Source organism: Ursus americanus, chromosome 33 (assembly GCF_024610735.1).
Source record: "Ursus americanus isolate L20-20 chromosome 33, mUrsAme1.1.p, whole genome shotgun sequence".
Lineage (NCBI taxonomy): Eukaryota > Metazoa > Chordata > Mammalia > Carnivora > Ursidae > Ursus > Ursus americanus.
The window spans coordinates 26,737,492-26,765,368 of NC_142159.1; the positions used below are offsets into that span (position 1 = coordinate 26,737,492).

The 27,877-nt window shown below is 57.9% G+C and overlaps 1 protein-coding gene across 6 annotated transcripts in view; it reads right to left on the reverse strand.

Annotated features, from left to right (window-relative positions):
- The window catches only part of KCNAB2 (potassium voltage-gated channel subfamily A regulatory beta subunit 2), an 86,197-nt gene that overhangs the window by 38,286 nt on the left and 20,034 nt on the right, over window positions 1-27,877 (reverse strand). For 2 of the 6 annotated variants that reach the window (XM_045803517.2, XM_087858245.1), the window contains exons 1-3: window positions 24,348-24,458; window positions 13,918-14,046; window positions 12,758-12,799 (exon numbers count right to left, since the gene is read on the reverse strand). In XM_045803517.2, the coding sequence (XP_045659473.1) occupies window positions 12,758-12,799; window positions 13,918-13,994 (119 nt within the window). In that variant the 5' untranslated portion in view covers window positions 13,995-14,046; window positions 24,348-24,458. Of the gene's footprint in view, window positions 1-12,757; window positions 12,800-13,917; window positions 14,047-15,885; window positions 16,132-24,347; window positions 24,459-27,877 lie in introns of those variants that run through there. The other 4 variants (XM_045803520.2, XM_087858248.1, XM_087858247.1 and 1 more) reach the window with 3 other exon arrangements.

Below are 27,877 nucleotides of genomic sequence, written 5' to 3' on the forward strand. Positions count from 1 at the left end.
GGCGCGTCTGTGAGCCGGGGGATGACAGGGCTGGCGGGCGGCCCGCAGAAGCTGGACGAGGCAGGTAGGGAGCACTCTTCCCCTAGAGCTCTCCAGGGATCGATGCCCTGTCCACACCTGGACTTCAGACTTTTGGCCTTCAGAGCCATGAGAGAGCCCGTGTCTGCTGTTTTAAGCCCCCATGTGTGGTACTTTGTGTGGCAGCTGCAAGAAAGCCATACAGGATCTTTCACAAGGTGGCCTCATCCCCGCTTAGCCTCCGAGACTGGTCCATACACTGTCCCTCTCTGGTCTCTGCTCTTTCTTTCCTGCCTCTCCTCCTGCCCACCTGTCCTCGGAGACACACCTGTCCTCCCTACTTGTCCTCAGAGACACATTTGTCCTCCCTACCTGTCCTCAGAGACACACCTGTCCTCCTGTCTACCTATCCTCCTGCCCACCTGTCCTTTGAGACACACCTGGATCCTCAGCTCTTCCAGGAAGCCCTGACGGCCCAGCTGCAAGGGATCTCCTGTGAATAACTGAGCAGCTAGGTAGAGTCTGTACAGTGAACCTGACCACAAACCAAATACTGCCTGGGGATCGTGCCTGCTCATGGTAAGAGCCGATGGTCTAGGGTCAGAACTCTCAGGCACGTAGGCAGGTTCCCCCCGACAGGAGTTGACGACCCAGCCTCCCTGCCCAGGGCCCCCCATCCTGGGCTGCATTAGAGGTGCCGCTGCCTCCAGTCCTGTTGTCAAGGAAGCACCAAGGACAAGACACATTTTACAGGGGAATATTCTGGAAAGGGGGTTAGGGCCAAGACCATTCAATACCATCCAGCCCATACCTATAGAGGCTTGGGATGTTCTTGGTGCTGGGAACAAAGGCTCTGCTCTTAGGGGCTGCAGATAAGAGGGCCAACAGGGGGTGTGAGGATGACAGCGGGACAGGACAGTGGGCTTGAGGATGGTCTGGGGGGTCTTTACTAGACTGGGTGCTCAGGAAAGTCTCCCCGAGGACCAAGATGTGATGGACGGAAGGGAGCCAGCCATGAGAAAGTCTGGGGGACGAGAACGTGCAAGGGCGTGAGGAGGAAATGAGCTTGGCACCTTCGAGATCCAGAAGGAAGGAGCCTCCTGAGTAGGAGGGAGAGGGGTCTAAGCTGAAATCAGAGCAGGCAAGGGCCACGCAGGCCTTGAGGGGATTTGGGATCCGTTCCTGGTGCCGTGGGGGGCAGGGAGGACTGAACTGAACCAAGGTCTGGGTCCAGCTGGTGCCACGCGGGCCCAGCCCTCCAGCCAGCCCGTGGCCAAAGCTGCTGCCACCTCAGAGGCCACATCTCTGGACCCCCCCAATCACTACCACCAGGTGGGTGCGGGGAGGGGAGCTTACACAGGCACTGTGCAGATTTAAAAATTCAATGCGTTTTTTTTTTTAAACCACAAGAGTTGAGGAAAGTGAAGAAGAAGTGGAGGAAGTTAAGACGAAAGCTTCTCCCCCAGCTGTGAGCTCAGTTCAGCTGATAAAATGCCCAGGCCTGGGGCACAGCTGTCCCCTTGCTCCACCGAGCGGGTGCTTATCTGGAGGCATTATCTTTTTTACATTAATATTTAAGACCGAGTTTAACGGATTCGCAGCCCTGCTGCTGGCGGGGATGGGGACTGTGGAGCGGCATTTATCTGGCATCTTTAATAACCGCGGGCATTAGTTGCAGAGGCCCCTGTTTTCCCGATAACCGCAAACCCCCTGGAGGCAGCAAGATGAAATCCGCCAGATATAGAAGGGGCCACGTGGGTGTGACAACCTTTGGCCCATCAAATGCGAAAGGCGGCGTGGTTTTCTGTTCCCCTCTGCTCCTTGGGAAGCGGGTTTTCTCTGGGTACTTAGTCCCCTGGCTAGTTCCCCACGTTTCAGATGTGGCCCAGATTTTCCTTGGGGTGTCAGGCAAATAAGAGATTTGTCCCCATCTCTCCCCACCCCATGGTAGCTTCCCGGGGCTCCCAGAACAGAACACCACAGACTGGGGGGCTTCAAAGACCAGAAGCTGATTTTCTCTCAGTTCTGGAGGCCAGAAGTCTGAGACCTAGGTGTGGGTAGGGCTGTCTCCCTCTGGATGCTCCATGGGACACCCCCCACCCCTCCTCTTCTAGCTCCTGGTGGCTGCAGGTGTCCCCGGCCTGTGGCCACATCCATTCTCTGCCTCCCCCATCACGTGGCCTCTTCCCCGTGTGTCGTCATATGGCCTTCTTACAAGGGTGCCAGTCATCAGAGTTAGGGCCCACCCTACTCCAGGAGGGCCTCATCTTAACTGATTCCATCCGCAATGGCCCTATTTCCAAACAAGGCCACATTCTGAGGTTCAGCGTGGACATGAAATTTTGAGGACACGACTCAGCCCAGTGCACCTGCCATCATGAACTGTATCCACACGGAGGGGGCTGGGGTCTTCCCGGGGGAGGAGGACAAGCTCCAGCTGCTTCGCCTCATCCTATTGGCCTCCACCTGCCTCGCTCCAGCCCAGCCACGCCGGCCGGATGTTCCTGTCTCCTTGGCCTGGAAGGTTCTACCCGCATCTTCAAATGTCTCCCTTTCAAATGGTTTGGGTCTCGGCTGGGCATGGCCTGTCTTACCCCTTTAGGTGGTTACTTGCTTTTTCTCTGCTTCCCTGCACGAGGATGTCCCATCCACGAGGGTGGGGACCCTGTCCATCTTGTTTGTGTGGCATCTGGAGCCAACAGACCCTCCTCTTTTTTTTCCCCCAAGATTTTATTTATTTGAGAGAGAGACAGAGAGCAAGCGAGTGAGGGGAGGGGCAGAGGGAGAAGCAGACTCCCTGATGAGTAGGGAGACCAACAAGGGACCCGATCCCACGACCTGGGGATCACGACCAAGCTGGAGGCAGACGCTCAACCGTCCGAGCCACCCAGGCGCCCCTGGGGCCAACAGACCCTTAATATAACATCTGCTGAATTAATGACGATTATCAATGACCAGTGGCCCCCTCTCCCTGCCAGTCTCATGTCCCCCTTGAGAAATTTCCATTAGAATTAGGAGCTCTTGCGTCAAACTAGCTGATACTTTGTCCCTCCCTTACAGCTGGATTTAGAATACAAAACCTTAAGAATTCTGCCATCTAATGGACTCACAGCAGAAGTGTTTTGTTTCTCTAAGCGGCAACCACACGTTCAAACAACGGGCCGCGGGTCCAGACACACTGTCCACAGGAGCAAATGTTAAAGCAATAGGGCAGGTCTCTGCTCTCCTCTCCAGAGAGCAGCCAGACAGCCGCCAGGGCTGTGTTAGATGGAAGCCAGATCAAATAGGGGACACCCAATTAAATCCGACCTTCAGACAAACAATGTTTTAGTATAAGTATGACCCAAATATCGTGTGGGATAGACTTATACTAAATAAAAAGTTTATTTGAAATTCAATTTTAACAAAGGAACGAAGCTGTATGCCTGCAATTTATAAATGCAAACACGAGCTCTGGGGCTCTCTGGCCACTCTCTGAGGCTCTCCCCGGAGAAAGTGGGCCGACCGGAGCGCTGCCCCAGATGCTGACTTCAAAGACGAGCCAGCTAAACACGATGTCCTTCTGAAGTTCCAAGGAGAGTGAGCCCTACATGCCTATCACCTGGAGAACACAGGGGACGCCGGAGCCACGGCCTTTGCTGTGGACACAAGTGCAGGGCTGACAGCCACTTCAGAGGCTGCCTGTGGAAAACCGCTCCCCATGAGGACGGTGCATCCAGCTTAGGGTCCGACAAGAGGGGAGCACATCTTTGCCCCCAGGACCCAGCCCGGGGTTTCTGGTGCCAGGACGATCTTACTGTTAGAGGGGACGAACAGAGAGGCATTTTCGTTAATTCGTGTCTAGCCGGCCCCTAATCGTTCATTTGCCCCAGTGACGGTGCGAGAGGGCAAATGAAACCACGCGTTTAACCCCTGCTGCAGTGTTTTCAAGAAACCGAGTTCTTTTCCCGCGGAGCGCGAGTCAAAGTGGTCACAGTGTTTATCTTGGAGGCCAGGACTATAGTGTGAACAGACTCTGATTTTCTTTCACACGTGTCTACGTGGTTGGACCTCTTAAACACACACCATTTACCCCAATGTCTGATCACGTCACTCCCCGCGTTCCCGGGCGGCAGCTCCCCTGCAGCACCTGGCTTGTCCAGAGAGCCTCCCGCCCGGCCCCAGCCCGGCCCTTACCGGTACTTCATGCCCGTGCGCCGGGCGGTGCAGCCGTCCAGGGAGAGCCCGTGCATGCGGAGGAAGCTCTCCGTGTTCCTGGCCTGCGCGGCCGCCCGCACCTCCCGCAGCCGCTGCAGCTCCAGCGTGTCGGTCTGGCGGACGGGGTGCAGGGCCCAGTCCGAGTGACACCTGCTGCTCACGCTCCGCAGGCTCTCGCTGTAGGTCATGGACAGCATGGTCCTGCCCAGCCTGGGAGCTGCCGCTGTCCGGACGGGAAACGCCAAGTGGCGATGAGTTAGAGAAGGTGCCGCTGCCCCCCACCGGTGGCCGGCTGGATGCTGTGCCCGGGGCAGGGCTGCTGCAGACACATCCTCCAGCCAGAGCGGCCACAGAGGGTCTCGGTGCCTGCGGCCAGGTCCCGAAATGAAAGCGCCTCCTGGCACCGGGTTCTCAGGCCTCGAAGCTGCTCAGCGGGGAACCCAGCTAAGCCACGTCTCCGCCCTCACAGCCCCGAGACAAGCGCAGGCCAAGCTGCATTCCGGGCGCGAGAACTCAAAGGGGCTCCAAACGAAAATGGGGGCAGGAGAGCATGCAGAGAGCCCGGCCCTCCCACCGAAGGCCCCGCGTCACAGTGCTCCCTGGCGGTGTTCCCAAGGTCAAACCAGGGGCGGGCTGTCTCCCGGAAGGAGGACGAGCACACGCCTGTCACAGAAGCAAACTCTAGGGTGAGGACGCCCGAGGAAGGCCCTGTTGGTGTGTTCACAAGACTTACAAAGAGCGACGTCATCCACACACGCGTTCTCTGCCCGTAGAAGGCGCCACGGCACCGGCAGAGTCTCTGGGCTCTGTCCCCTGATCAAGTGTGTCACAGTCCACACATTGTGCCACAGAACGACTGAATGGGAGGCATGTAAGGGCAGGGGTGACGAGAGGGACAGAGGTTTCAGGCAGATCGGGAGACTGCCAAGCAGAAATGTGAGGAACCACTGCTCATCGTCCTCCTAAGTGAGGTGTCCGTCAACGGGGAACCTGGTTACAGAAAGCAGAGCCCATCCCTAGAATGGAAATTTGTGCAGCCTTCAGGGAGGCTTCTCTGCATGGACTAATATGTGACGAATCCTAAGAGATAGTAGTAAAGAAAAAAAAAACTAAACAAGGCAAGAGGAAGACGTGTGTGCACAGAACGCTACCGTCTGTGTTAACACACGTACGCAAGTGAACCAAGGAGGGAAGTGTGGCCGCGTATCCACAGCCTGCAGTATCTTTGGGCGGCAAGGACAGGGTCACAGGGGTCGGGGTGCTCTGCAATCGGGGCATTCCCCCTGCACCTGACCACAGCCCTCCACCCTGGTTCGGAGGCCGCGGGGAGGCCCCAGCGTCACCCTGAGGACAGAAGGTGGGCTGGCAGCTGCTATTTCAGTGCCAGAGCAGGGTCCTGGAGCCCTGTCCTGGCAGTTGGAGGCACCAGCACGGTCCCCACCTCTGCCGCAAGGGGTGGCAAGTTCGATGACCCCTGGGAGGGGCCGGGAAAGCTGTCCTGGGAGCTGAGGCAGATGCAGAGGCCACGGCTCTGTCCCTGAGGGCAGAGGTGGTGCCCTGGGCTGGCCCCCTCCCTGGGTGAGCTCTCCCCCACCCTGACCCTGACGCTTCATAGCTCCCTTTCCTGCTGCAGTTTTTCTCCCCACAGTTTTTCCTCACTTGACCTGCTAGAGTCTTCTCTAATTGTCTCGTTTGTGGCATCTGGTCCCCTGAAGGTCAGGTCCAGGAGGGCGAGGACCTTTCCGTCTGCTTTTACCCCCGAGGCTCAGTGCCCGCCACAGAGACCGGCCTTCCCCAGCAGTGTCCACAGCACCTCCCTGACTCACGCCTGAGGCTCTGAGCAGGGTGCCTTCTCCTGGGAGGGTGGGATGGGGTCCTGTGGGGCCAGGACTCCCTTTCACCATGGCTCAGATCCACAGGGAGGGGCCCTGCACAGCCCAGGGCCTCTGGTGTCCCCAGGGGTTTGGACTAAGGTCTCTGATGGATGCTAAAGCAGGTAGAGACGTCCCCGACGTGAAAGTTCCCATGTTCCGTGAGAATCACTCTGGAGGTGGTGGAGGGGCCCAGGGCTCCAGGGTGGGGGCTGTCTTAGGAAACGGGGGCCATGCAAACCCACAGGCAGCAGCACAGCCTCTCCCCCCCGCCCCGCCTGCTGGCCCCCTCCTCCAAGCACATCCAGGCGCAGGGCAGCCTCGGGCAGCTGCATGCGGCAGTGTGGTCAGCTCCCTGCCTGCGTGGGGCAGGGGCGGGCTAATTCTGGCTTCCCTGGGGGTCCCCGTTCAGAGAGAAGAGCATCCTGGCTGCTGGGGCTGCAGCAGTTCTTCCCGAAAAGCAGGACCCACCTCAGACGCACACATTCCCAGCCAGGCCCAGCCGGGCCGAGATCAATAACCATTAGCTCTCAAGACACTAGCCACAAAAAGCAACCTGGTCTGGTTTGGCTCTGCAAGTCCAGCCAAGGTCCTGGGGCTGGGGTGGCGGTGTGGCTAAGCACCTAGGTCCTGGACGGGGGCCGCCCTGTCTCTCACCTACTCAGTGCAACCCACGCAGGCCCCCTGACCGCTGCAAGGCTCAGTCTCTACGTCTGTGAAGTGGGATGAGCGGAGGCTGATTGCACCGGCTGTGCTGCCGAGCCTGGGCACCTGGGCAGGGGCTGGCGGTGCAGCTGGGAGCAGGCCGCATGTGGGGAAATGGCTGCCATCAGTTAGGACACCAATTAGGATAAGTGGGGTGGGGACAAAAACGCCCGGAACGGGGTGGAGGGGACAGAGGCCCGAGGGCAGGGCGGGCCCCTGGAGCTGGCACACGGGTGCAGGGGCTTGAATGATGTAAGGGATTGCTACAGATCCCAACATCCCTCGACACGCTGGATAGGATGAATGTGGACGTTGATAGTCAATCCCAGTCCTGCACAGAACATGCATTTCTAATGAGATGGGTGCAGGCAGGGTGCGGCCAGGATTCAGAGGGTGCCCTCTCTGTGGGGGCTGGGGTCTCCTCTGCTTGTCATCTTCCCTCATAGCACACCTCATAGGGACCTTGGGAGCGGGCCTGTGGGTGTCGCCTGCAGCATGGAGGAGCCTCAGAGCCTCCCGTGGTGAGTGTCCCCACGACGCCGGGACAGGCTGGGGCCAGGGGACTCTGAGACAGGTGGGGCATGGACAAGCACGGTGGCCCTGGCTGGGGGTGGTGGGGTGAGGACTGGTACCCATGAGGGGGCACAGTGCGGGAGGAGCTGGGAAACGTTCCTCCTGTCCTCCAGGGAGGCAAGGCCCCACCGAGGAGGAAGGACACAGAAGGCACAGAGGTGCTCTGACCGCGGGAGAGGACAGAGTCCGGGTCCCTGGACTTCCTCATGCTGGCGCTTATTCCCAGCTTCCTCCCCAGGTGACTGGAGCAGGCTGGGGGAGTTGGAAGAAGGGGCCCCAGGAAGACACTGCCAGGAGAAGGGAGGGCCCACTGCTGGGGCTACTCGCTTTTCAGGGCTCAGAGGCGCGGCAACTCTGACCTCGCGTTCCTCCTCCTCACCATCCGGCCCCCCACCCTGTCTCGAGAAAAACCAGCCCCCTCCCCAGTAGCCACGGCTAATTACGGGCACCTGCGGGTTCTTCCCCAGGCCGGAGCCTGCCTTCTGCAAAGCTATTCTTGTGGACGGAGGGCTCGGGGGGATTCCCGTAAACGAGCACTGTGACATGGAAAAACGGAAAAACGACGGGGAAGGCATCGACCTCATTAAGTCAGCCGGGACCGTGACCTCCCCCAAGGGCCGTCCACCTGGAGTTTCCGAACTGTGGCCTGTTTACCGGAAGCCACCAAAGCCTGAAACGTGAGGTTCAGAAGGAATCCTGAGCGGCTCTTTGAAACGGTGACATTGGTCTCAATCTTAGAGAAACCAGCCCAAGTGTCTGAAAGCGGGAATGCGAGAGGAAGCTGCATCATTCCGGAGCGCGGCTCGAAAACGCACATTGCATCAAGGCAAAAACAAAACCACCTTTGCTCGAGAGCAATCAGCAAACCAAGGCCCGAACGAGCAGCCCCTGGCACCCTAAGGCATGTGTTTCCAGACAGACCATTCTGACAGTGACCAACCCCCCGCCCTCCACTGTCATTCACAGGAAGCCCCCAAATGCTGAATCTCCATGGTGAACCCAACAAAGTGGAGCTGGATGTCCAGGTCTCCCCGGCCGGGAAGATGGACGGTCCCCACCGGGCAGGTCTGGGAGGCAAGAGCGCTCAAGCGGCAGAGTGCCCATCCCCCCTTCCTCCCACTGGCACCTTGCAGCTACCTAGGGCTGGCTTTGTTTGTTTGTTTTTTTTTTTTGAAGTTTTCTGCTTTGAAAAAATATATAGGGGGTCTCATTTCAGATCAGCCAAGTGCATCCCCCAATACGGTCCCTCTGTGACTTCCATTCCTGGGACGCTGGTCCCCCAGCAGCTACCCCAAAGAAGGCCGCTGCCACTGGACTCCTGGGGCTGAGGGGGCCACTCACCTGCCTTCCTGGCGTCTGCTCGTTAAAAAGGACTCAGTCTAGTTTACCAGGGTTCACCAGACGCTCTAAGGCTCTGGTGCAGCAGCTGGTTCATTAGGGAGTGTCACTGTGGAGCGTCAGAAGCAATCGGTGAATGAGACGTGCCCCACGAGGGTCGAGTTTGGAGGCAGCGAGTCCATTAGTCTATTAAGGCGTTTTCAGCTCAGTGAGAGAGGCTGAATTATTCACGAGTGTCTCTTCCCCTAAAAGCCCGGGAAATGCAGTTCCGTGGTGCAGCCTGGCAAGGCCTGCTCCTGGCACGCGGGGCTGGGAGGGGGTGCTGACTGGGGTCCGGCCCTTCCCGTGGGCATACTCCCCCACCAGCCCTCCACTACTCCCGGAGCACCAGAGACATGGGCACAGGTGGGGAGGGGCAGGCCGTGCTTTGGTTATCTGAGGCCAGGACCCAGGGCTTGCAGCTCTGCCCACCACGTTCTCATGTCTGCAGTATGGGGCTGGGGGTCCCCAGAGGATGTGACCACCACCCACAGTGAAGGGGTTGGGGACTGGCAAGAGCTGCCCTCAGCCATGCGTATGGCTGTCCCTTCTCCTTTCTACTGGGACGTGCCCCAGATTGGTATATCCTACACTGTCAGTACCTATAAATGGTCAGAAGGTTCTGGAAGTCTGCTGTTTGAACACCATGCTACCACTCCCTTCAGGCAGGGGTGCAGGGACCCTTCCTCACAGCACACATTCTGACCTGGCTTTGGAAGATGTGTTGAGGCTGAGCTCTGGGCTGAAGCCATGATGAGCCCCCATTCCAGGGTCACGACCCCCGCCAGGGTCACGACCCCAGGGGTACTCCTCGTCATCCTAGGATCCCAAGGAGGTCTCAGCACGACTCCACTTTCCAGCACGAGGGATTCTGGATGGAGGCTGAGTGGATTCTCCCACGACACATGTGCAAACAGTGGGCGCTACTGGGGCAGGGTGTCGCTACCCAGACCCGGGCTAGAAAGCAAACAAAATGGGACGTGGGACGCGGAGCCCAGGGAACTGGCAGCAGATCATTACCTGGAAAGGCCCCAGTGATGGGACTGGGATGGTCGCTCTCAGAGGCACAAGCCCACCATGTCAGGTCCCTGGCCTCTATGTCACGTGGCCCCACTGCAGGGTGGTGGCCTCAGCCTGACATACTCTGACATATCCCGTCTCCTTCCCCCAGGCTCCGTGCTCCTGTGAACCCCACATCCCTCTCAGCACGAGCAGTCAGTCACCTGGAGGCCATGGCTTCCGACTCCTGCTCTCCTGTCCTGCTCCTTTCACTCCCTCTTCCTTGGCTCCTGCGGCTCGGCCCTTCTCCATCGTTCCCGAGCTCCTCACATCCAGCCTCTCCACCTGCCGTCTTATTCCCTCCCCCAGCAGAGCTCTGATCTCTGCCCTGCTCAAACACTGTTGATGGCTCCCCAGTGCCCACCGAATGTAGTCCAAGCTCTTTTGCTTGGCACTCCAGGCCCTTCCCACCTGGCCTCCATCTTCCTCTATAGTCTGGCTCCTGTCACTGTCCATCCCGCCCCTCAGGGCCAGATCTGTGCCGCTACCGTCTCGTGTTCTGGGCACCTCTCCAAGCGGTGGCTCAAGCATCTACTGGAATGTTCCTTCTGGGCTCTATGCTGAAGACTGCCCAGCCTCCAAGGCCCGCTCAAAGCCCTCATGCTGTCTCCTCCATGAAGCTTTCCCTGACTCCCAGCTGGCGGTGCTCACTCCTTCCCCGGAACGCCAACAGCTGTCTGGACTTCTCCCACAGCAAGTTCTGCCTTCCAGATATTATTAGTTATTTGGGTCTTGGGGTAGATTGCATTATGGCTCCGGGTCCTTAACCCCTCTCTGCATTACATGACTGTGGTTCTCCTGTCGGGGCGGGGGTATATTTTCCTGCTCTTTGACATCTGGCGTGATCAGAGACTTGCACCACTTCTAATGGGGCCTTCAGAGACCTGACGTGCGTCTCCTCTCCCTCTGGTGTTTTGCCTAGAACAGCCTCTGGTTAAAAAGGATGGGAGGATGAACCCCTGGGCCCCACCTGCAGCTCAGACCAAACCCAGCGGAGCCCAGCCTGGATGAACTGACACAGACGTATGGACAAGAAATACACGCTTCCTGTCGTAGGGCACTGAGTTTTGAGGTTGGTTGTTATGCGGCATTCTCCGGAACAGCTGATAGACACAGGGCCTTGCCTCCCTTACGGTCTGTGAGCCGCTTGAGGGTGGGGTGCGTACCTTGAAACCTCTGCCCCGTGAGGGGAGGGACCGCACGCTGACTGACCTACCCCTCTGATGGCTGTGTCGGTGCCCAGATGACAAGGACGCCCCCCGGGAGTGGCACCCAGGACATTACACAAAGATCCCACCACGTTAGAGGACATCGTCGGAGACCCCACAAGAGACACCTGAGTGTCTATGAGAAGAAACCACACTGGAGATGCCAATGGCAGGACGGACGGAGCCTGTGGGCATTGGGGACGCGGTGCCGAGAGGCCCAGACAGAGGTCTGCCCATCTGGGGTGCGGGTCACCAACAGAGTTTACCTCGGGACAGGACAGAGGGCTCCCAGGGAATGCACAATGGGTTGGACCTGGGGGGGTCCTCAGGGCCAGCAAAGAGTGTGGGACCCTCTTTCGCTTCAGCTCTGCGATACCCCACAACCCTTGGCACCTCCCTCGGCGGGGCCCTTCTGGCTGGCAGGCTGGGCTGCGGTTTTGCCGCTGGCTTTCTCACTCCTTTCCTCCAGGGTCTCTGAGGACTCAGTTCAGGGGCATGTTTGGTCTCACTGGTCAAATCCTCCTGGGACTAATGTCTCACTCACATTCTGACATACGAAGCTGTCATACACATGTGATGGCACGCGTGTCATCCCATAAAAGCATTTGCAAGCCCAAGTTAAGGCAACTATTTCAGGCACAATCTTATCCAGCAAAAATTTCAGTCATCTCTTCAGGGCTCTCTGGAAGGAGTGAGACCCCATGGGAAGCACTAAAGGGGTGGTGAAATTAGCCCGAGGACCCAGGCCCACGGTCACACTCAGAGGTGCCAGGGCTGTAAAGCTGTGTGGATTTTGCCAGCCCCAGCACCCATGGCCCCAGACTCCCCGTGCATCGATGATAACTGGCCCCTGGCTCTGCACCGGCGGGTGGGCACGGCCCTGGGAAGCTGGTCTAGATGGAGACCTCCCAGGCCTGAATGACAAGGCACACACCGCACACCAGGCCCTGCTCCCAAGAGCCACACTGAGGCTGATGGGGCTGAGCTGTGGCTTCCTTAACCCGACACTTTCCCGACAGGAGGAAAACGTCCCTCAAAGTCAATTCCTGGAGTCACAGACTACGTGAGAAGCAAGCATCTTTGTGGCCCACCTCCCCGTGCCACCAGTGAGTTGCTCAGAGGAGGAAGGGACTCGCCCGGGAGGATTTTGCTGGCTGACCTGCCTTGGCCTGGGCCGCGAGGCCCCTGGATGCCATGCCCCTGTGGGGTGCAGCTTTGCACCAAAGAACGTGGTGTGCCGATTCACCAACACGGAGATGCCCCAGAAACACACCAGCAGGTCCAGCCCTGACCCAGGTCACACTGCGGCCCCATGCCCTGAGGACGTATTGGCCTTTGTTACCCCTTTGATTCCAAATCAGCTCAAACCCAAAGAGTAGGGGAGAACGGTGGGGTTTGCCCCACCTCGTTTACTCGGATAACCCAAGCAGCACAAACCCCGGACAACAGACGTGCGGCGTCCGCAGCCTGACAAGGGACAGTTTCAGGTAGACCTGGTGCGAGCTAAGCAGGTGTCGCAAGTCCATTTGCTCAAATCAAGGCAAATTCTGGAGATGAGCCCACAATGAACCTGACTTCACAGTGCTCATCGGGACGTTATAATGCTGTGTGGGAGGGCACCGGGAGAGAACCAGAGCCCCTTCCTCCTGGGGATTTTCACCAGCATCTCCGAGCTGGATGGGCGTGGCCCTCCCGCCTGCTCCCCTGCCTTCAGCTTGCGGGTCTTGGGGAAAACGGAGGGCTCGTTACCTGTAAAACTGGAGCTGTCTTTTGGGGCTCCCATACCGAGTACTGCGGACAGCGATGGAGGACAGAGAAAAAGGAGAGAGAGAGAGAGAGTCCACAACGGGCATTAGCCACAAGGAGGTGCAGGCCCGGGGAAAGCACCAGCGACACCCCACAGCCGGCCCCACCCCACTCTGCCCGGGGCTGCCGGGAGGATGCGCGCCCAGGTACCAAGTGCTCGGCGGCAGCGCCACCCAGTGGCACACGGAGGCAGACGCCTGGTCTGTTCAGACGCGGGGGTCCTTCTGTGCCTGGCCTCACTCCCCCCTGGGGCAGGGAAGTGAAGACAAGAGGTAAACCTCTGAGTGACAGTCTGTTTGGGTTTTAATGAAATATGCTTTAGAATGACCATACAAACCCCTCACACCAAGAAGTGGCCCGTCACCCCACATGCTGGCGAGTCTGTGTGGGACCACGGGGTTCTTTTTAGGACTTTGATCAAGGAGGGACACCCCTTTTCCCTGTGGGTTCTATGGATACTTGCTCTGGGTCAGGCCCTAACAATTAATGAGAAAGGCCCAATCAATCAAGGGCTGATGGGCCCCTGGGGTCCCGCCCAGGCCCATCTTTCGTGACAGCCTCTGCCATCTGGGTCCTGTGCTCCGTGAGCGGGGCAGCAGCTGTCATCCAACCAACGCCTTCGCGTGCTCTCCCCGCGGTTCAGCCTGGGCTGCTTTCCAAATGGAAAGACCCAGAGCTGGATTTGGAGCTGGCCTCTGCAGAAGGAAGGCAAGGGTGCCCGATGAGCCACTGGCTGCCCCCACCTCCCTGATGCAAGGCTCTGAGCTTCCCTCAAAGGGGCTGCACCAGCTGGGGTGTATAAGAAAGACACAGTAGCTGGGAAGCGTCCCCCCCTCACTTCCAGGCCTGCTACCTCCAACAGAATCCTTCAGAAGAGTCAGGGACGAGTCTAATCCTGGCTCTACTCCCTGAGAAAATCTTGGGTTTTAAAAGCTTCCATTCCTTCCCTCAGAGAAAGCACTTGCCTACATAAACCTCAGCCCTGTGGGCCTTCCCTGGTCCTTTCCTCTGGATCTAGGGCTGGTGACTGGCCTTGGGGACCCCTTCTCGGAGGCAGGACTGAGCCTGAGATCGGCCTGGCTGGGTTGGGGGCAGGGGATCACCTGTAGATCATGCCGGGGGAGCCCGTCTGTCGCAGGGAGAGCCGAGCCGGGGAGCCTGTTGTCGATTCCGGATACATGGGGCCGGCCTCACTGGTCCTGACCAGCTCTCTTCTTCACGGAGGGAAGATTCTGGAGGAAAAGCAGAGTAGAAGGGAGGTGGTTCAAAAGACCAGTTGGGTTTGCCCAGGAGGCTCTGTGATGGTGAAGGCCCAGTTTGTTGGACATCTGTACGTCCCTCATCAGACAGACAGACCAACCCATGGGGGCTCAGACAACGCTGATGGCTGGGGTCAACCGCTCTGTAAGAGATTTCTATTCTCCCACCCCCATGCTTCATGAAGTCCTTCCGCCTCCCCAGCTGCTTTCCTGAGGTTCTGGGAGCCCTTTTCTGGTGGTCCCAGGGGCATCTGTGGACTTCGAACTTTGGACCGTCTCTGCTGTCCCAGGAAGTGGTCCCACCATCCCCCGGGCTCATCCTTGATGCTTTGGCTTCCCATCCTCTCCCAGCCCAGAGACTGGTGGAGCCACTCTTCAGCTTTCAGGAATGCAGCTGGTCAGACAACCCCGGCTCCTGGGACTCTCGCCCTCCCCGTGGGTGAGACTTGCTCCCGCCCCACAGGTCAGGGCACAGGTGACAAGATATCACTTCTGTGATCAGGTGATACAGACTGTCCGTTCCGTCTTGCTAGCAGACTCTCTCCTTTGCTGGCTCTGAGAAGCAAGCTGCCATGCTGGAGAGGCCCGTGTGGCTGGGAATGAAGGCCCTCAGTCTAACCACCCAGAGAAGTGAATCCTTCAAACTGTGTGAACTTGGAATTCCAAGTATCCTCCCCCGGTTGAGCCTTCAAATGAGACCAGAGCCCTGGCCAAACCCCTTGGCTGCGGGCTTGTGAAGCCCTGAAGCAGCAGAACTCACAGAGCCCTAACTGAAGTCCTGACCCATAGAAACCGAGAGTTTTACATCCCTAAGTTTGCAGTAATATTTTATGTAGCAATAAACAATGAATACGACAGACATATCAGTCCATTCACTTTTCCCCCAGCTACCCTCAGGCTGGGCCACCACCATCTGTCACCGGAATCACCAGGTCAGCCTCCTGATGGCGCTCCCTGCTTCCAGCCGGCAGCCAGGGGCATTTACTTCAAAAGGACATTAGGTCATGCACCCCTTTCTTCTCTTCTCCGACAGACCACGTGCACACCTTCCACAGGGCCTTTGCACTTACAGTTCCTTTTGCCTGGAATGCCCTCATGACAGACCTCGTTGTTGGGCCTTCTCAGGGAGCCTGCCCCTGGCTATCATGCTCTGGGATTCTCTCCCAGTATCCTGCCTGCTGTCCCATGTAGTCAACAGCAGCTGACCTTGTTGTCTGTCCCTGAGTTGTGAAGTCTTGACTCTCTCCAGAGGGCAAGCTCCACCAGGACAGAAATTTGGGGGTTTTGCCACTGCTACATCCTCTGTGCCTAGAACAGGCTTGGAACTTCACTGGGATTTAATACATGGCTCCCAAAAGAGTGACAGTCCCTGATCCAAAATCATCATGCCCTGTGCCAATGGACAAAGGGATGGTCTGGGCTCAAAATATAGCCCTGCTTGCCCCCAGTGGGGCCTCTCAGCTGAATGCCCATCTGAAGGCCTAGTTCACCTCACTCTTCCTCCCTCCAGGGCGAGGACCTCCCATCAGCAGGAAGCGGCCTTCCTCTGGACACGCTCCACCCCCCGGCACGGGGCTTATGCACATAGTACACGTTAGGTCTCGCTCCCAACTGAGCTCCCCTCTGAGTGAGGGGCGTGCCCATGTGTGTGAACATGCTGGGAAAGTGGGTAGACAAAATGTAAGCCGGAGCCACTACTGTGACAGCCTCATGGAAACGACAGAGACGATGGGGTCAGCGAAGGTCCCCAAAGTTTTATTCTTTAAGAATACCTCATTCAGAAAGAAATGACAAAATGAAATAAAAACATACTTAAATCCTTAAAAGAAATGCAGTGGATCCTCGGCTGATGTTGAATCCAGTGCTTGGGCTTAGCAGGTGATTCCTGGTGAGCCGCAATGCTGTAACCCAGGCCGACCTCTCCCGGGCCCCTTGTCCGCAGGGTCCTGTCCATCTGCACCTGGTAGAATGGCTTCAGGCAGACCCTGAAGGCCTCCTGGTCACCTTTTCTTTCAAAGTCTGGGGTTCCATCAGGGTCACCATCACCAGATGGACCAGCCTGTCTCCCCCCTGCCCTGCCCAGATCTATGTAAGAAAGAGGCACAGTGCTTTTCCTGCGAGAGAGTTCGGTGACACAGCTCCAGGGGCATGAGTCCCTGCAGCTTTGGGGTGGGGGTGCCTCTCCTTCATGCCCATTAGGTGCTGCTGGACGGCGCTCTGCCAGGTCACTCAGGGCACGAAACCCAACCACCTCACTAAAGTCATTAACCTTAAGTCAAGGGTGGTGGGTTCACAGGCGCACAGAGTGTCTGCCGAGGCCCCACTGTGCGCCGGTGCTGGTGGCTGCCTGTACGACACAGAGCCCTGCCCATGGACCGGAAACCACAGCTAAGAGCTGAGGACCGCAGAGCGCCAGGCACTGTGTCCAAGCACAGTGGTCCAGAGGTCACCGGGGAGGAAGGGCGGCCACGGGGGGTGGGGCAGGATGTCCTCACAGGGTCTTGTGGACGGAGATGGGGGCCAGGTAGCCCAGAGCAGGCCGGGACACCTGTGCCCTTAACTGGGGGGTGTGACCCCCCACACCCCACTCTCCCCTCTCTGGCTTTCCCTGGGTCTAGCTACAGAGCAGTGCTGTCTCAATCCCCAGCTTGGGCACCCAGGGGTGTTCAACTTCCAGAATTCCAGGATCACAAGCGCAGTCTGAACTTGAGACAGTGCAGGGACCTAGAGTCACTGGCTCCATAGAGGTGGGGTGCGTCCAAGAATCTGCATTTCTAACTAGTCCCCCAGGGGATGCTCGTGTCCCTGGTCCAGGGACCACCCTTGGAGGACTGCTGGTCCTGGAGCAGGACCTGGCAGACGGCGAACAACAGACCCAGTCCAGCCTGCTGCCTATCTCTGTCGGTAAGGTGTTGCTGGAACAGCTCCACGCCCGCTCGTGTATGAGCCGTGCCTGCGTTTGTGCCACACCGCGGCGCTGAACGCACTGTCAGGCCTGCAAAGCCTAAAATATTTACTACCTGTCCCTTTACAGCCAAATGTGGCCGAGCCCTGTGGAAGCCGCTCTCCCCCACTCTCCAAGACGGCGCCTTCCTTAACACCTCCTCGGCCACGCCTCGCGGCTCTGGGCTTTGCTGCTTCCAGTTCACAGACGGACTAGAAGCAACCAGAGGCCAGCTTCCCCCACCCACCAACATCGGCTCTTGGAACATCCTGCATCCCCTGCTACTGCCACCTGGACGACCGGGCCACGGCCACGGCCACGGCGGTCCGCCTGAGCACACACCCCACTCTCACCCCACTCAAGGGCATCCTGCCTCTTGCGCCGATTCTTGCCCTCTGCAGACAGCCACTTATTACTTCTCTCGTCTTAAAAAACAAAAAGCAGTTTCTTGGATCCACTTCCTTCTGCCCCATTTCTCTCTTTCCATTCACAGGAAAATTCCTCAAAAGAGTTGTTTTCTCTTGTTTGCAATTCTCCCTTCTGCCTTCCCCGCTCAGAGGAAGCTGTTCTTACCAAGGTCACTGTGACCTTCCTGTTGCTAAGTCCAGTGGTGCCCACGGTTTAGGGGTGACGGCACCTGGGACCCACACCGTCCGGCTTGTGTTCCCGCCTCCCCGCTGCTTCCTCTCAGTCTCCTCGGCCGCCCCTGCTCACCTCTCTGGCTTTGAACCCCTTTCCTTTTCCATCGCACAAGGTTCCTCAGATTTCCACCTGTCTCCTGGCTCTGAACTGTGTGGCTAAGCCGGAACCCCTGTGGTTGTATCTCCAGGCCCCATCGTTCCCCCGGACCCCAGACTCATCTATTCAACTGCGCTATGGGCATCTCTCTCTGTCTTCTCTGGAGGGTGCAATGCTCTGTCTGTCCCACACATGGTGCACAGGGCAGCTACAGGGACAGGGACAACTGGCACTACGGGCTGCCAGCAGGGACACTAGGGACGTGTCCCGGAGGAAGCCACCTGTCCCACTCCTCGCCACTGCCTTGCCTGGACACCTGAAGGTCAGGCTCCCTCTGAGCCAGCGGCCAGCTCCTCAGCTCAGGCACTGGCCGTGCTCTGGTGCTCACTTTACAAGGGACAACCTCATTTCTCCTGGGGAGCTGCCCCCTTTGCCACCTGCCAGGGGAGAGAGGGAACTGGGGCGGTTTCCCCATGTCCCCTGCCCTGCATTCCACGGACCTGCCCAGAGCCCCGACCTCCGCAGCCGCCACAGTCCGACCAGGAGAGACTGCATGTGCCCAGCGGCTGATCCCCGAAAAGATGGCGTCCTAGCAGGGTGCTGCCAATCGCAGGCACCACGGACAGAGGCGGGCGGGCGGGCAGGGCTGCCCCTGTCCTCAAAAGGGACGGCTCTGGACAAAGGCTTCAGAAACCACTTGAGAACCAGCCGGGCCCAGGAGGGACAGCTGGCTCAGGGTGCAGGCTGGGGGTCTGCAGTCTGGGTCCCCCTGTCCCCAGCACTCTACTTGGTCTGTGTGTGACCCTGAGTAAGCCACCTGAGTCACTCTCAGAGAGGCTGAAGCACGGAGCCGTCACAAACGCCCACCCATACTTCCTCAGGAGCCGAGAGAAGGAAGACATGAAAACGCTTCGCGCTCCGGAGGGAAGATGTTGGGGAGATCCTAGCTCTCCGTCGCTGCGGGAAGGGCGGCTGGCAATGACGACAGGCCCTTCAGGATCGGGGGCTCCATCTGCGGGCACTGCCTTTCTCCTCAGCTTACTGTTCTGAAAACTTCCCAGCATTATTAAAGTCGTGAAGAATCGGCACAGCAACGAACACGCACATGCTCTCATCCCATTTCCCTGGTCTGTTTGTCCCGTTTGCGTGCCTACCCCTGCCCGCTCCTGATCTCTCCACTCAACACTCGCACGCTCACACACACACACTCATGTGGTCACACACACACACACGCTCTCCCACACACTCGTTCACGCACACTCATGCTGTAACCCACACACGTGCACACACACTCTCTCATGCACACTCATGCTGTCACACACACGCGCACACGCTCACACTCATGCTCACACACACTCATGCTGTCACCCACACATGCGCACACGCTCACACACAGGCTCTCTCATGCACACTCATGCTGTCACCCACACACGTGCACACACACTCTCATGCACACTCATGCTGTCACACACATGCACACATGCTCACACTCATGCTCTCTCACGCACACTCATACTGTCACACACACATGCACACAACGCTCTCCCACACACTTGTTCACACACACTCATGCTGTCACCCACACATGTGCACACAGTCACTCATGCTCACACTCATGCTCTCTCACGCACACTCATGCTGTCACACACACATGCACACAATGCTCTCCCACACACTTGTTCACACACATTCATGCTGTCACACACGTGTGCACACACTCATACACACACTCTCTCATGCACACTCATGCTGTCACACACACGCACACACGCTCACACTCATGCTCACACGCACTCACGCTGTCACCCACACATGCGCACGCGCTCTCCCACACACTCGTTCATGCACACTCATGCTGTCACACACACATGCACACAATGCTCTCCCACACACTTGTTCACACACACTCATGCTGTCACCCACACATGTGCACACAGTCACTCATGCTCACACTTATGCTCTCTCACGCACACTCATACTGTCACACACACATGCACACAATGCTCTCCCACACACTTGTTCACACACACTCATGCTGTCACACACGTGTGTGCACACTCATGCTCACACACACGCTCTCATGCACACTCATACTGTCACACACATGCACACAATGCTCCCCCACACACTTATTCACACACACTCATGCTGTCACACACATGTGCGCAGTCACTCATGCTCACACTCATGCTCTCTCACGCACACTCATACTGTCACACACACATGCACACATGCTCACACACGCTCTCACACACACTCATGCTGTCATGCACACACGTTCACACTCATGCTCTCACGCACACTCACACAATGCTCTCCCACACTCTTTCACACACACTCATGCTGTAACCCACACGCATGCACAAACGCTCACACTCATGCTCACACATGCTCTCATGCACTCGCTCCCACACACTCCCACGCACACACACTCATAGAGTCGCATGTGCTTTGTTCAAGGGAGATGAGCAGTGACAATGTGTCAGCTCCAGCCTCAGCCACAGGAGACTTGCCTCCACCATCACCAAGGACGAACGTGCCCCAGACCCCCCTGCTGGTCCAAAGGGGACAGCTGCACATGCAGGAGCCATCCACTGGGCACCACCAGCCACCTTGGGACGTGGGGCTAGCCACCAGGACCGTTACATGCAAGGTGACTTTAGCCCTCCTGGGAGCACATTCTGCTGACTTTAACCTTCCAGGTCATCCTTATCACATGAAGATATGACTCTGGCTGAGTCGTGAGAGGGACTTCCAGTTACTGGAAGAGGCCTCCCCTTGTCTCCCCACTGTAGATTCCGGAGTACAAGAAAACTTGGGCGGTGGGACCTTTACTTAGCCAGACCTCCCAATGTGAAGTTAACACTTCAAGTCCTGGGTGACTTTCTGACCCGAAACCTTGCTGGGGCCACCACGCACGTGTCTGTCCTCCACCAGACCCAGTCTGATGACACAATCCCACCTTGCTGGGTGACCCAAGGAGTCCATTTCAAGTGTCAGGGAGGGAGGCAAGGCCCAGTTGGGTTCAGATCTGGTGTATGACCTTGGGCAAATCTTTCAACCTTCCTAAGTGTCGGTTTCTCCATCTGAGAAATAGGAAGATGGGAGTCGGGGAGGATCTGACATGCCCACAGGCAGGGCTGCACTGTAAGGGCCATGGGCTGGGGCTACCTGTGCCTGGCCCTGGTGGAGGGCACGTGCTGGCCCACGGCCCAGGAGTCCCTGATCATACCTCCTTCCTCAATGTTTGCACCACGTGGGCAAGGCGAGTGAAGCTGGACCTGCACAGATGTGCCCCAGCCTGAGCCCAGGTGGTGGTCTTACCTTCCAGAAAAGCACTTTTTAGGGTCCTCAGACTTGCTACCACATCCGCTTTTCCCTTGCTGCCTCTCTGCTTTGTTCTCAGGGGTGCTCATCTTTTCCACTTCCCCAGAAAAAGGCTAATCTCTTGTGGCTGTGACCAGCCACACACAGGTACGACTCGGTGTCATGACGGGAACCGTGTTTCTTGGGCCCTCTGCGGCCGCATCCCAATTCCTGATCATCCTGGAAGCTCGAAGTTTCTAGAAGGCTTGTCCCTACATAGCTGAGGTCTTAAGAATTATAACACTGTATGAGTTATCCATTGCTACGTGACACGGGTTACATGGGAAGCAACAAGGATTTCTCACACGGTTTTGAAAGTCAGGAATTGGGGGTTGGCCTGCAGGTCTGGCTTGGGGTCTCTCCTAAGGTTGCAGTCAGGGTGCCGGCTGGGCCGAGGTGTTAGAGGTTTCACACACACACTGATGAGCAGGGGCCCCCTCCTCAACACCTGGGTCTCTCACGCCAAGGCAGCTGACTTCCCCCAGAGGGAGGGGTTGAGAGAGAGAACCTGTGATGCCTTTTATGTCTGAGGCTCAGAAATGTTGTTCTCTCGGCTGCAAAGACCGACCCTAATAAGGGGGTGGGTGTGAGCACCGGGTGGTATGGCGCTGGTCACTACCGAGACACCGGTGATGCACTACTCCCCACCTTCCCTCCTTCCCCATCTCCTCTGAGACCCCTGGGATGTCCGCTCCGCCGGGCAGGGAGCTTTGTCTCTTCTGTTCGCCACGTGTCCCATGCCCAGAGCAGCACCAGGCACACAGCGGGTGGCACACAGCAGGTGCTCAGTGCACGCTGCCTGAGGGGAAGAAGACAGGAGAGGCTCGCGCTGCCGGGTGTGGCGGACAGCGTGTGGTCTCCCTGGAAGCCTCGGGGCTCCGACGCGAGCTCCTGCCTCTTGTACTCATGTCACTTTGCGTGTTGCTTCTCGAATGCTGGAAATCCTTCACGCCCAAGCCCTGAAGTAGCACTATGACTATTACATGGCCCAAAACTGCCACCTTTTATGGGTCTGAAGCTGCAGGAGCCACGGCCGCCGGCGTGCACCTCGCAAAGAGACAGGAAGAGGTGTAACCGCTCAAAACCACCCAGATCCGGAAGGGTGCTTGCGTAACACACCCTTCCTCTCTGTCCCACAAGCAGGGTGCCAGCAGACGAAACCCCGCGCCTCCCCTGTGAGCAAGAGGGAGAGCGCATGACGAAGGCCTGGGAGTCTGAGTGCCCTCGGGGTATCGGCTCTGCCTGTGGGGTCATCTTGGGGAGGAAGCAGAGAGGCCCAGTCACTGCAGGGGTGGCCCAGGGGCCTGGGGGGCAGTCTGGAGATCCACAACCCAGTGTCTGAGGAGCACCATCAGGTCTTGCTCAGATTCAGACGGGGGGCAGGGAGAACAGTGAAAAATTAGTACGGGCTGGGTGCCACGGCCGGGACCCCCCCGCCCCCCCCGCTCTGCTGCAGAAAAACCTCCATCTCTCCTCCAAGCTCCTGAGCCAGAGAACCTGCCAAGCTGCCACGAAACAGCGTGGACATCACGTGGCCTGACGGCAGCAGAGGCATTGGGACCAGGCCACAGAGTCCCCGTAAGAACTTCTTGAAAAGATGGCAGACTCAATTTTTCAGTCTTTTCAAAGCAACATTCAAATGTTGCTGTCCCCTGATTCAAATGTTGCTGTCCCCTGATTACAAACAGGTCAGCCCGGCATGGGGCTCAGCTCAGGCCTACACTCTTGCAGGCAGAGGCCCCATTCATATCTAATTAGTGCCACAATTAAAAGGAAAAAACATCATGGCCAAAAATTTCAACTTTCTCAAAGCAACGCTGCAGTGCCTCTCTGCCTCATGCAGCCCACCCAGATCCACACCCATTTCTCACGCACCTGCAGGCCGAGTGCCTCCCCACTGAAGCAGAAGCCTTGCTGTGGCTCCCAGCTACGTCCAGGGTGCACAGTGATGGATGGGGGTCTGCCAGGCTCAGTGGCCGAAGGCCCCAGTCTTGGGAACAGCCGCCCTCCCTTCCTGAGAGGAAATGGAAGCTTGGACCATGGGCCTGGTGGCTCCCCGGCTCCATCCTGAGCCTGTCAACCACAAGTGGAACAGGGCCCTCACCTGGTATCTGGGTGGAGCGGGCCTCAGACTGAAGCTGGTCAGGGCAAGAAGCAGGAAACAAGCCCCCGGAATCTTTGCAACCGCAGGCCTCCCCTCAGTCGTTCATTCAGCAAAGCTGTCTAGCTCTCCCACCCCACCTTAGGAAGCTCACGGGCCCCTCCTGCCGCCTCTGTCTGGCCACGCTGACCTCCTACCATGACCACACCCTGCACTGATATTCTGCCCTGGCATGGAACTGGAGAAGAGAGCCAGGTGGGGGAGTGAGGGGACGCTCTCCAGGAGGCACTCGGCTTTTCTGGGTGGGGAGGAAGGCCCTTGGGCAGCAGGGATCTCCCTGACCTCCCCTCCCCTCCGCATGGTGACTGCAGGTTGTCCCTCCAAGACAGAACTGCCAGGTGGGGAGGGGCTTCAAAGGGTCCTCCAGCAGCCCTCCCCTTTGTCCTGCACTCAGCTCTGTAGGAGATAGGCGGGGTGGGGACCAAGTCACTTATTTTTAAGGCAGGGACCCTCATTTCTGTCTGTGCAACTACTTTCCACTCCGCGGTAGGAAATCCCTGGCCAGGGGTTCAGGGGACAGCAGATGGGCAGGTATCCCTCCAAGAGCTTGCAGGGGTTGCTCAACAGCTGGTGCCCCCCCTCACTCCACCCCCCCGCCCCGGCGGGACAGAGGTGGCCCCACGGTGCTTCTGATCTCCAGGCAGCTCCTGTCTTGTTGCCCCAGGGATGAAAGCAGACGCCAGCAGCTCCTGGCAGAACTGTGTCGCCGTCAGACACCTCTGCTGGGTGCCAGCCCGCGATGCCCCACCTGCCTGCCCTAGCAGCCGCTCGGTTGTGGGGGGCCTGCTGTGTCCCCGAGCAGGGAGGACGCCTGTAGCTGCTCGGCTGAGCTGCTGCGACAGATGGCCACGTGGGATCTGCCTGGGTCCAGCCAGGTGTCTGCAGGGAGAGCTCCCCTCCCAGCGGCAGCCAGTCCTGCGCCGGCGTGGGGCCCAGGGGAGTTGGCTGGTCTGATTAACTCTAGCTGTCAAGGGAGCTCTAAGCCCTGCTCAGAGAGCTGGGGTGCCCACCCCCTCGAGCACAAAACCCACTCAGGGAACAGGATCCCTGAAACACCCCTGGTACCTGTTCCTGAGACAAGAGCATTTTCGTGTGCGAAGCGCGGGATCGCAGGGCCAACCAGGAAGTTGGTGGCAGCGCGCGTGGGAGGATGCCTGGCAAGCTGGCGGGGGGGGGGGGGGGCGGAGGCGCTGGGGTGTGGCCTCCACTCCCAGGCGTGCTGGAGGGAGGTCCCCGACAACCCAACCTTCCTGGTGGTATGGCCACCTCTCGGGGGAGGGGGCAGGGGATGTGAGAAGGGGAAGCACACGGGGTGTGTCCCCTCCCTCCAGGACCTGAAGCAGACCCCCACAGGCAAGCGGTGGGCTCCTTTCTCAGGGAGGGAGAGGTCAGATATGCAGCTAGTCCTGGTGATGTCACAGAGGTCCTGCTTCTTGGCCCCAGCTTTCCACCAGCGCCAGGCTGCAGCCCTTTCACCTGTGTCCCCATATCTGGTCTTCGCCAAGCCTTCAGAGGGGTCCTGCTGCTCTCCTAACTCTACAGATGATGACACGGAGGGTCAAGGGCAGGCCCATGGCCAGGATTCAAACCCAGGGCTGGCCGACTCCAAAGTCGTGCCCGCAGCTCTCAGGGCTCTGCCTCTCCGTCTTCCCATCCAGGGTCCCAACACTACGCCAGGACACGGCAGGTGCCAGTGAATGATGTGTGGGTGGGGCCGCCCAGGAGGTCAGGTGGGAGGGGACCATATCCCTATAGCTTCTCCCTGCTCTGCCCTTCCTTCCTGGGGAGGCCCCTCACCTGGCGGAGAGCAAGGCCAAAGGAGGACCTGGACAGAGCATTCCATCCCTCTCCCTGTGCTGGCCACCTCCGCTGTGCTGAGCTGCAGCCCCAGCCACCCCCTTACCCACGCTTCTGGGGAGTGGAGCGGGCTCCCTCTTCCCCAGGGGTGGGCACAGGGCTCTGAAGCCTTGGCAGAGTCAGCCAGCATGGCCCACGTGCATTAGACTGGGGGTGCCGCTATGGGTCCCCAGCAGATGTAAGACACTGATGGGGTGATGGGGAAGAGGAGAGAGAAGGGAGAAGTAAACAGTTTGGGGCACTCAGTATCTCCTAATGATGAGAAGTGAACAGGAGAGAGAGGGGAGCAAATGGGACGATGGAAAAGAAAGACCACGAGGGAGTGGGAGGGGAGGGGAGCCCCTCTGGGCCGGACCCCAGCCTTTCCCCGTTACCCCCACAGGCAAAAGCACTTCTCCAGATGAGAAAGCCAGGGCCCACGAACACCCCCTCAGACCCCAGCTGTCGGTGGCAGAGTTGGGGTGGGAAACGGGTGTGTCTGACTCTAGACTGGAGCTCTTTCCTCCCATGGCCCTAGAGCCCCTTTGGGCCTGACTTGGGACACCTCTGCCGCCCTCGCGGGGCTGTCACCATGGCCCTGTGGGTCTGAGAAGGCAGGGTTAATTCTTAAATCACAGATCTCCCATCGCCAGGCCAAAGTGGAAGATTTCAAATGACAGACATGTCTGCAGGCTCACCGGCCGCTCTGTACTTCCAGACGCAGGGACGCGCTGCCCTCACACCTAAGCTTCATCCCCGGCCCTAAATGTCTGTCCTACCTGTACCTTAGACGGGGAGGGCAGGTGACTATGAAATACGGGGTGGCCTACAGAGTCCAGGAGTGGCTCCTCTCTGGTCCTGATGAGTCTGAGCCCCACATTCAAGCTGGATCAATAAACATTGTGATAGGGTTGCTGACTGGCCCAACCACCACTCATGAGCTCCATCTCCTGAATTACCTCCCAGCTAGTGTGGCCTGGGACAGCCTATCGGCAGAGCCCCTGGTGGGGCTTCCAGGAAAGGTTTGCTTTCCTGAGGGAAAGGGGAAGAGTCTTCCGGTACATTCTTCCCCATGGAGGAGGCTTGCCAACCAAGTTCTGCCTCTATTTCCAGCAGAAGGAGTAATGCTGGGAACTCGTGGGAGTCTCAGGCGGGATCAGGGGGCAGGAGATAGCACTGCAAAGGCCCTCGTGGGGTGACCTGCAGCGAGTACTGTCCCCACGACTCAACCACAGAACAAGTATAAGCCAGACCAGTCCCGGGACCACCAAAAATATTCTCCCATTAAGTGCGAGCCTCACAGTGGTTCTGGATATTTCTGCAATTTAAGGAACAAGTATTGCCTTGATGTAACTCATGTTCCTTTGGGCTGGGACCCTGGAGAGGGGCAGGTTCCCCAGGTGTAGCAAGAGAACTGGTCTCATGCGTCCTAGACTCTCCCAGTGTCAGGGCAGAGTGCCCGGGTCCAGGGCGATGGAGACACTGGTTCCCTCTGCAAGATCCCCACATTGGTGTTCTCAAAAATCTCCTCCTGTGGGGAACTCTGAGCAGATGAGTCCCCCGGGGACAACCGAAGTGATGAAAAAGATCCTTTTTATGTTAATTTGAAATCGGTGTCCTTGTAACTATACCCACCAGGCCCACTTCTGCTCCCTGGAGGCAAAGAAACACAGTCTCTGTCTCACGGCACACGGAGACATCTGGCATCGCTCACCTGCCACGTCCTTTGGTGTTCCCACATGAGGTTTCTGACTTCATAAATACAATTTGGGCCAACGTCACGCCACACGCTTCACTTGGCCATCACACGGAACCCTTCCAGAACCTTAAAGGCGGCTGGGTGACTCCGTCATGCTGCCGAGGACACTGGGCCTGAGTCAGCCGGCTGGTAAGTGGAGGGGCAGAGATTTGACGCTTGAGGGTCTGACTTCAGAGCCTGGACACCTGATCACCCACCCTGGGTATGGCCTCTTTCTGGAACATCAACTCTGAGGTCACCTCCTTCAGTTTGCTGTCTGCTGAGATCCTTAGGAAAACGACAAGGCACACAGAACCAGAGCAGCATCTCAGGCCTTGGTCAGCAGTGAGGGCGGAGGGGAGGCCCCCTCCTTGCTCTGGGACAGGGTTTGGCAAGGGTCTACAGACTAGGTCCAGCCCATCACCTGTGTTCGCATGGCCTATGAGCTAAGAGTGGTTTTCACGTTTTTAAGTGATTGGAAGAAAAACAAAAGAAGACTTTCATTGGAATGGAAATTATATAAAATTCAAATTTCAATGTCCATAAATAAAGTTTTATGGGCACGGAGCCATGGTCATTCGCTGTCTTGGTCTGCCATAACAAAATACCAGAGACTGGTGGGGGGTGGGGGTTAGAGGCAACAGACATCTACTTCTCATGTTCTGGAAGCTGGTAGTCCAAGATCAAGGTACCAGCAGATTCAACATCAGGTAAGGGTCCAAGTCCTGGTTCCCAGCCAGGCGTCTCTCGCTGTGTCCTCCGGGGGCAGACAGCGAGCTTGCTGGCGTCTCATCATCATCTTATAAGGGGGACCCCAGCCTCACGACCTCACTGAATGCTAATCACCTCCCAAAGGCCCCACCTTCAATACCACCACATTGGGGGGGGGGCAGCACTTCAACACGTGAACTCAACATAGCACGTTTGTCCACAACTGCTTTCACACTACGTGGCAGAGCGGGGGAGTTTTGACAGAGACCCCGTGACCTGAAAGCCTGAAACATTTGCTCTCCAGACCTTT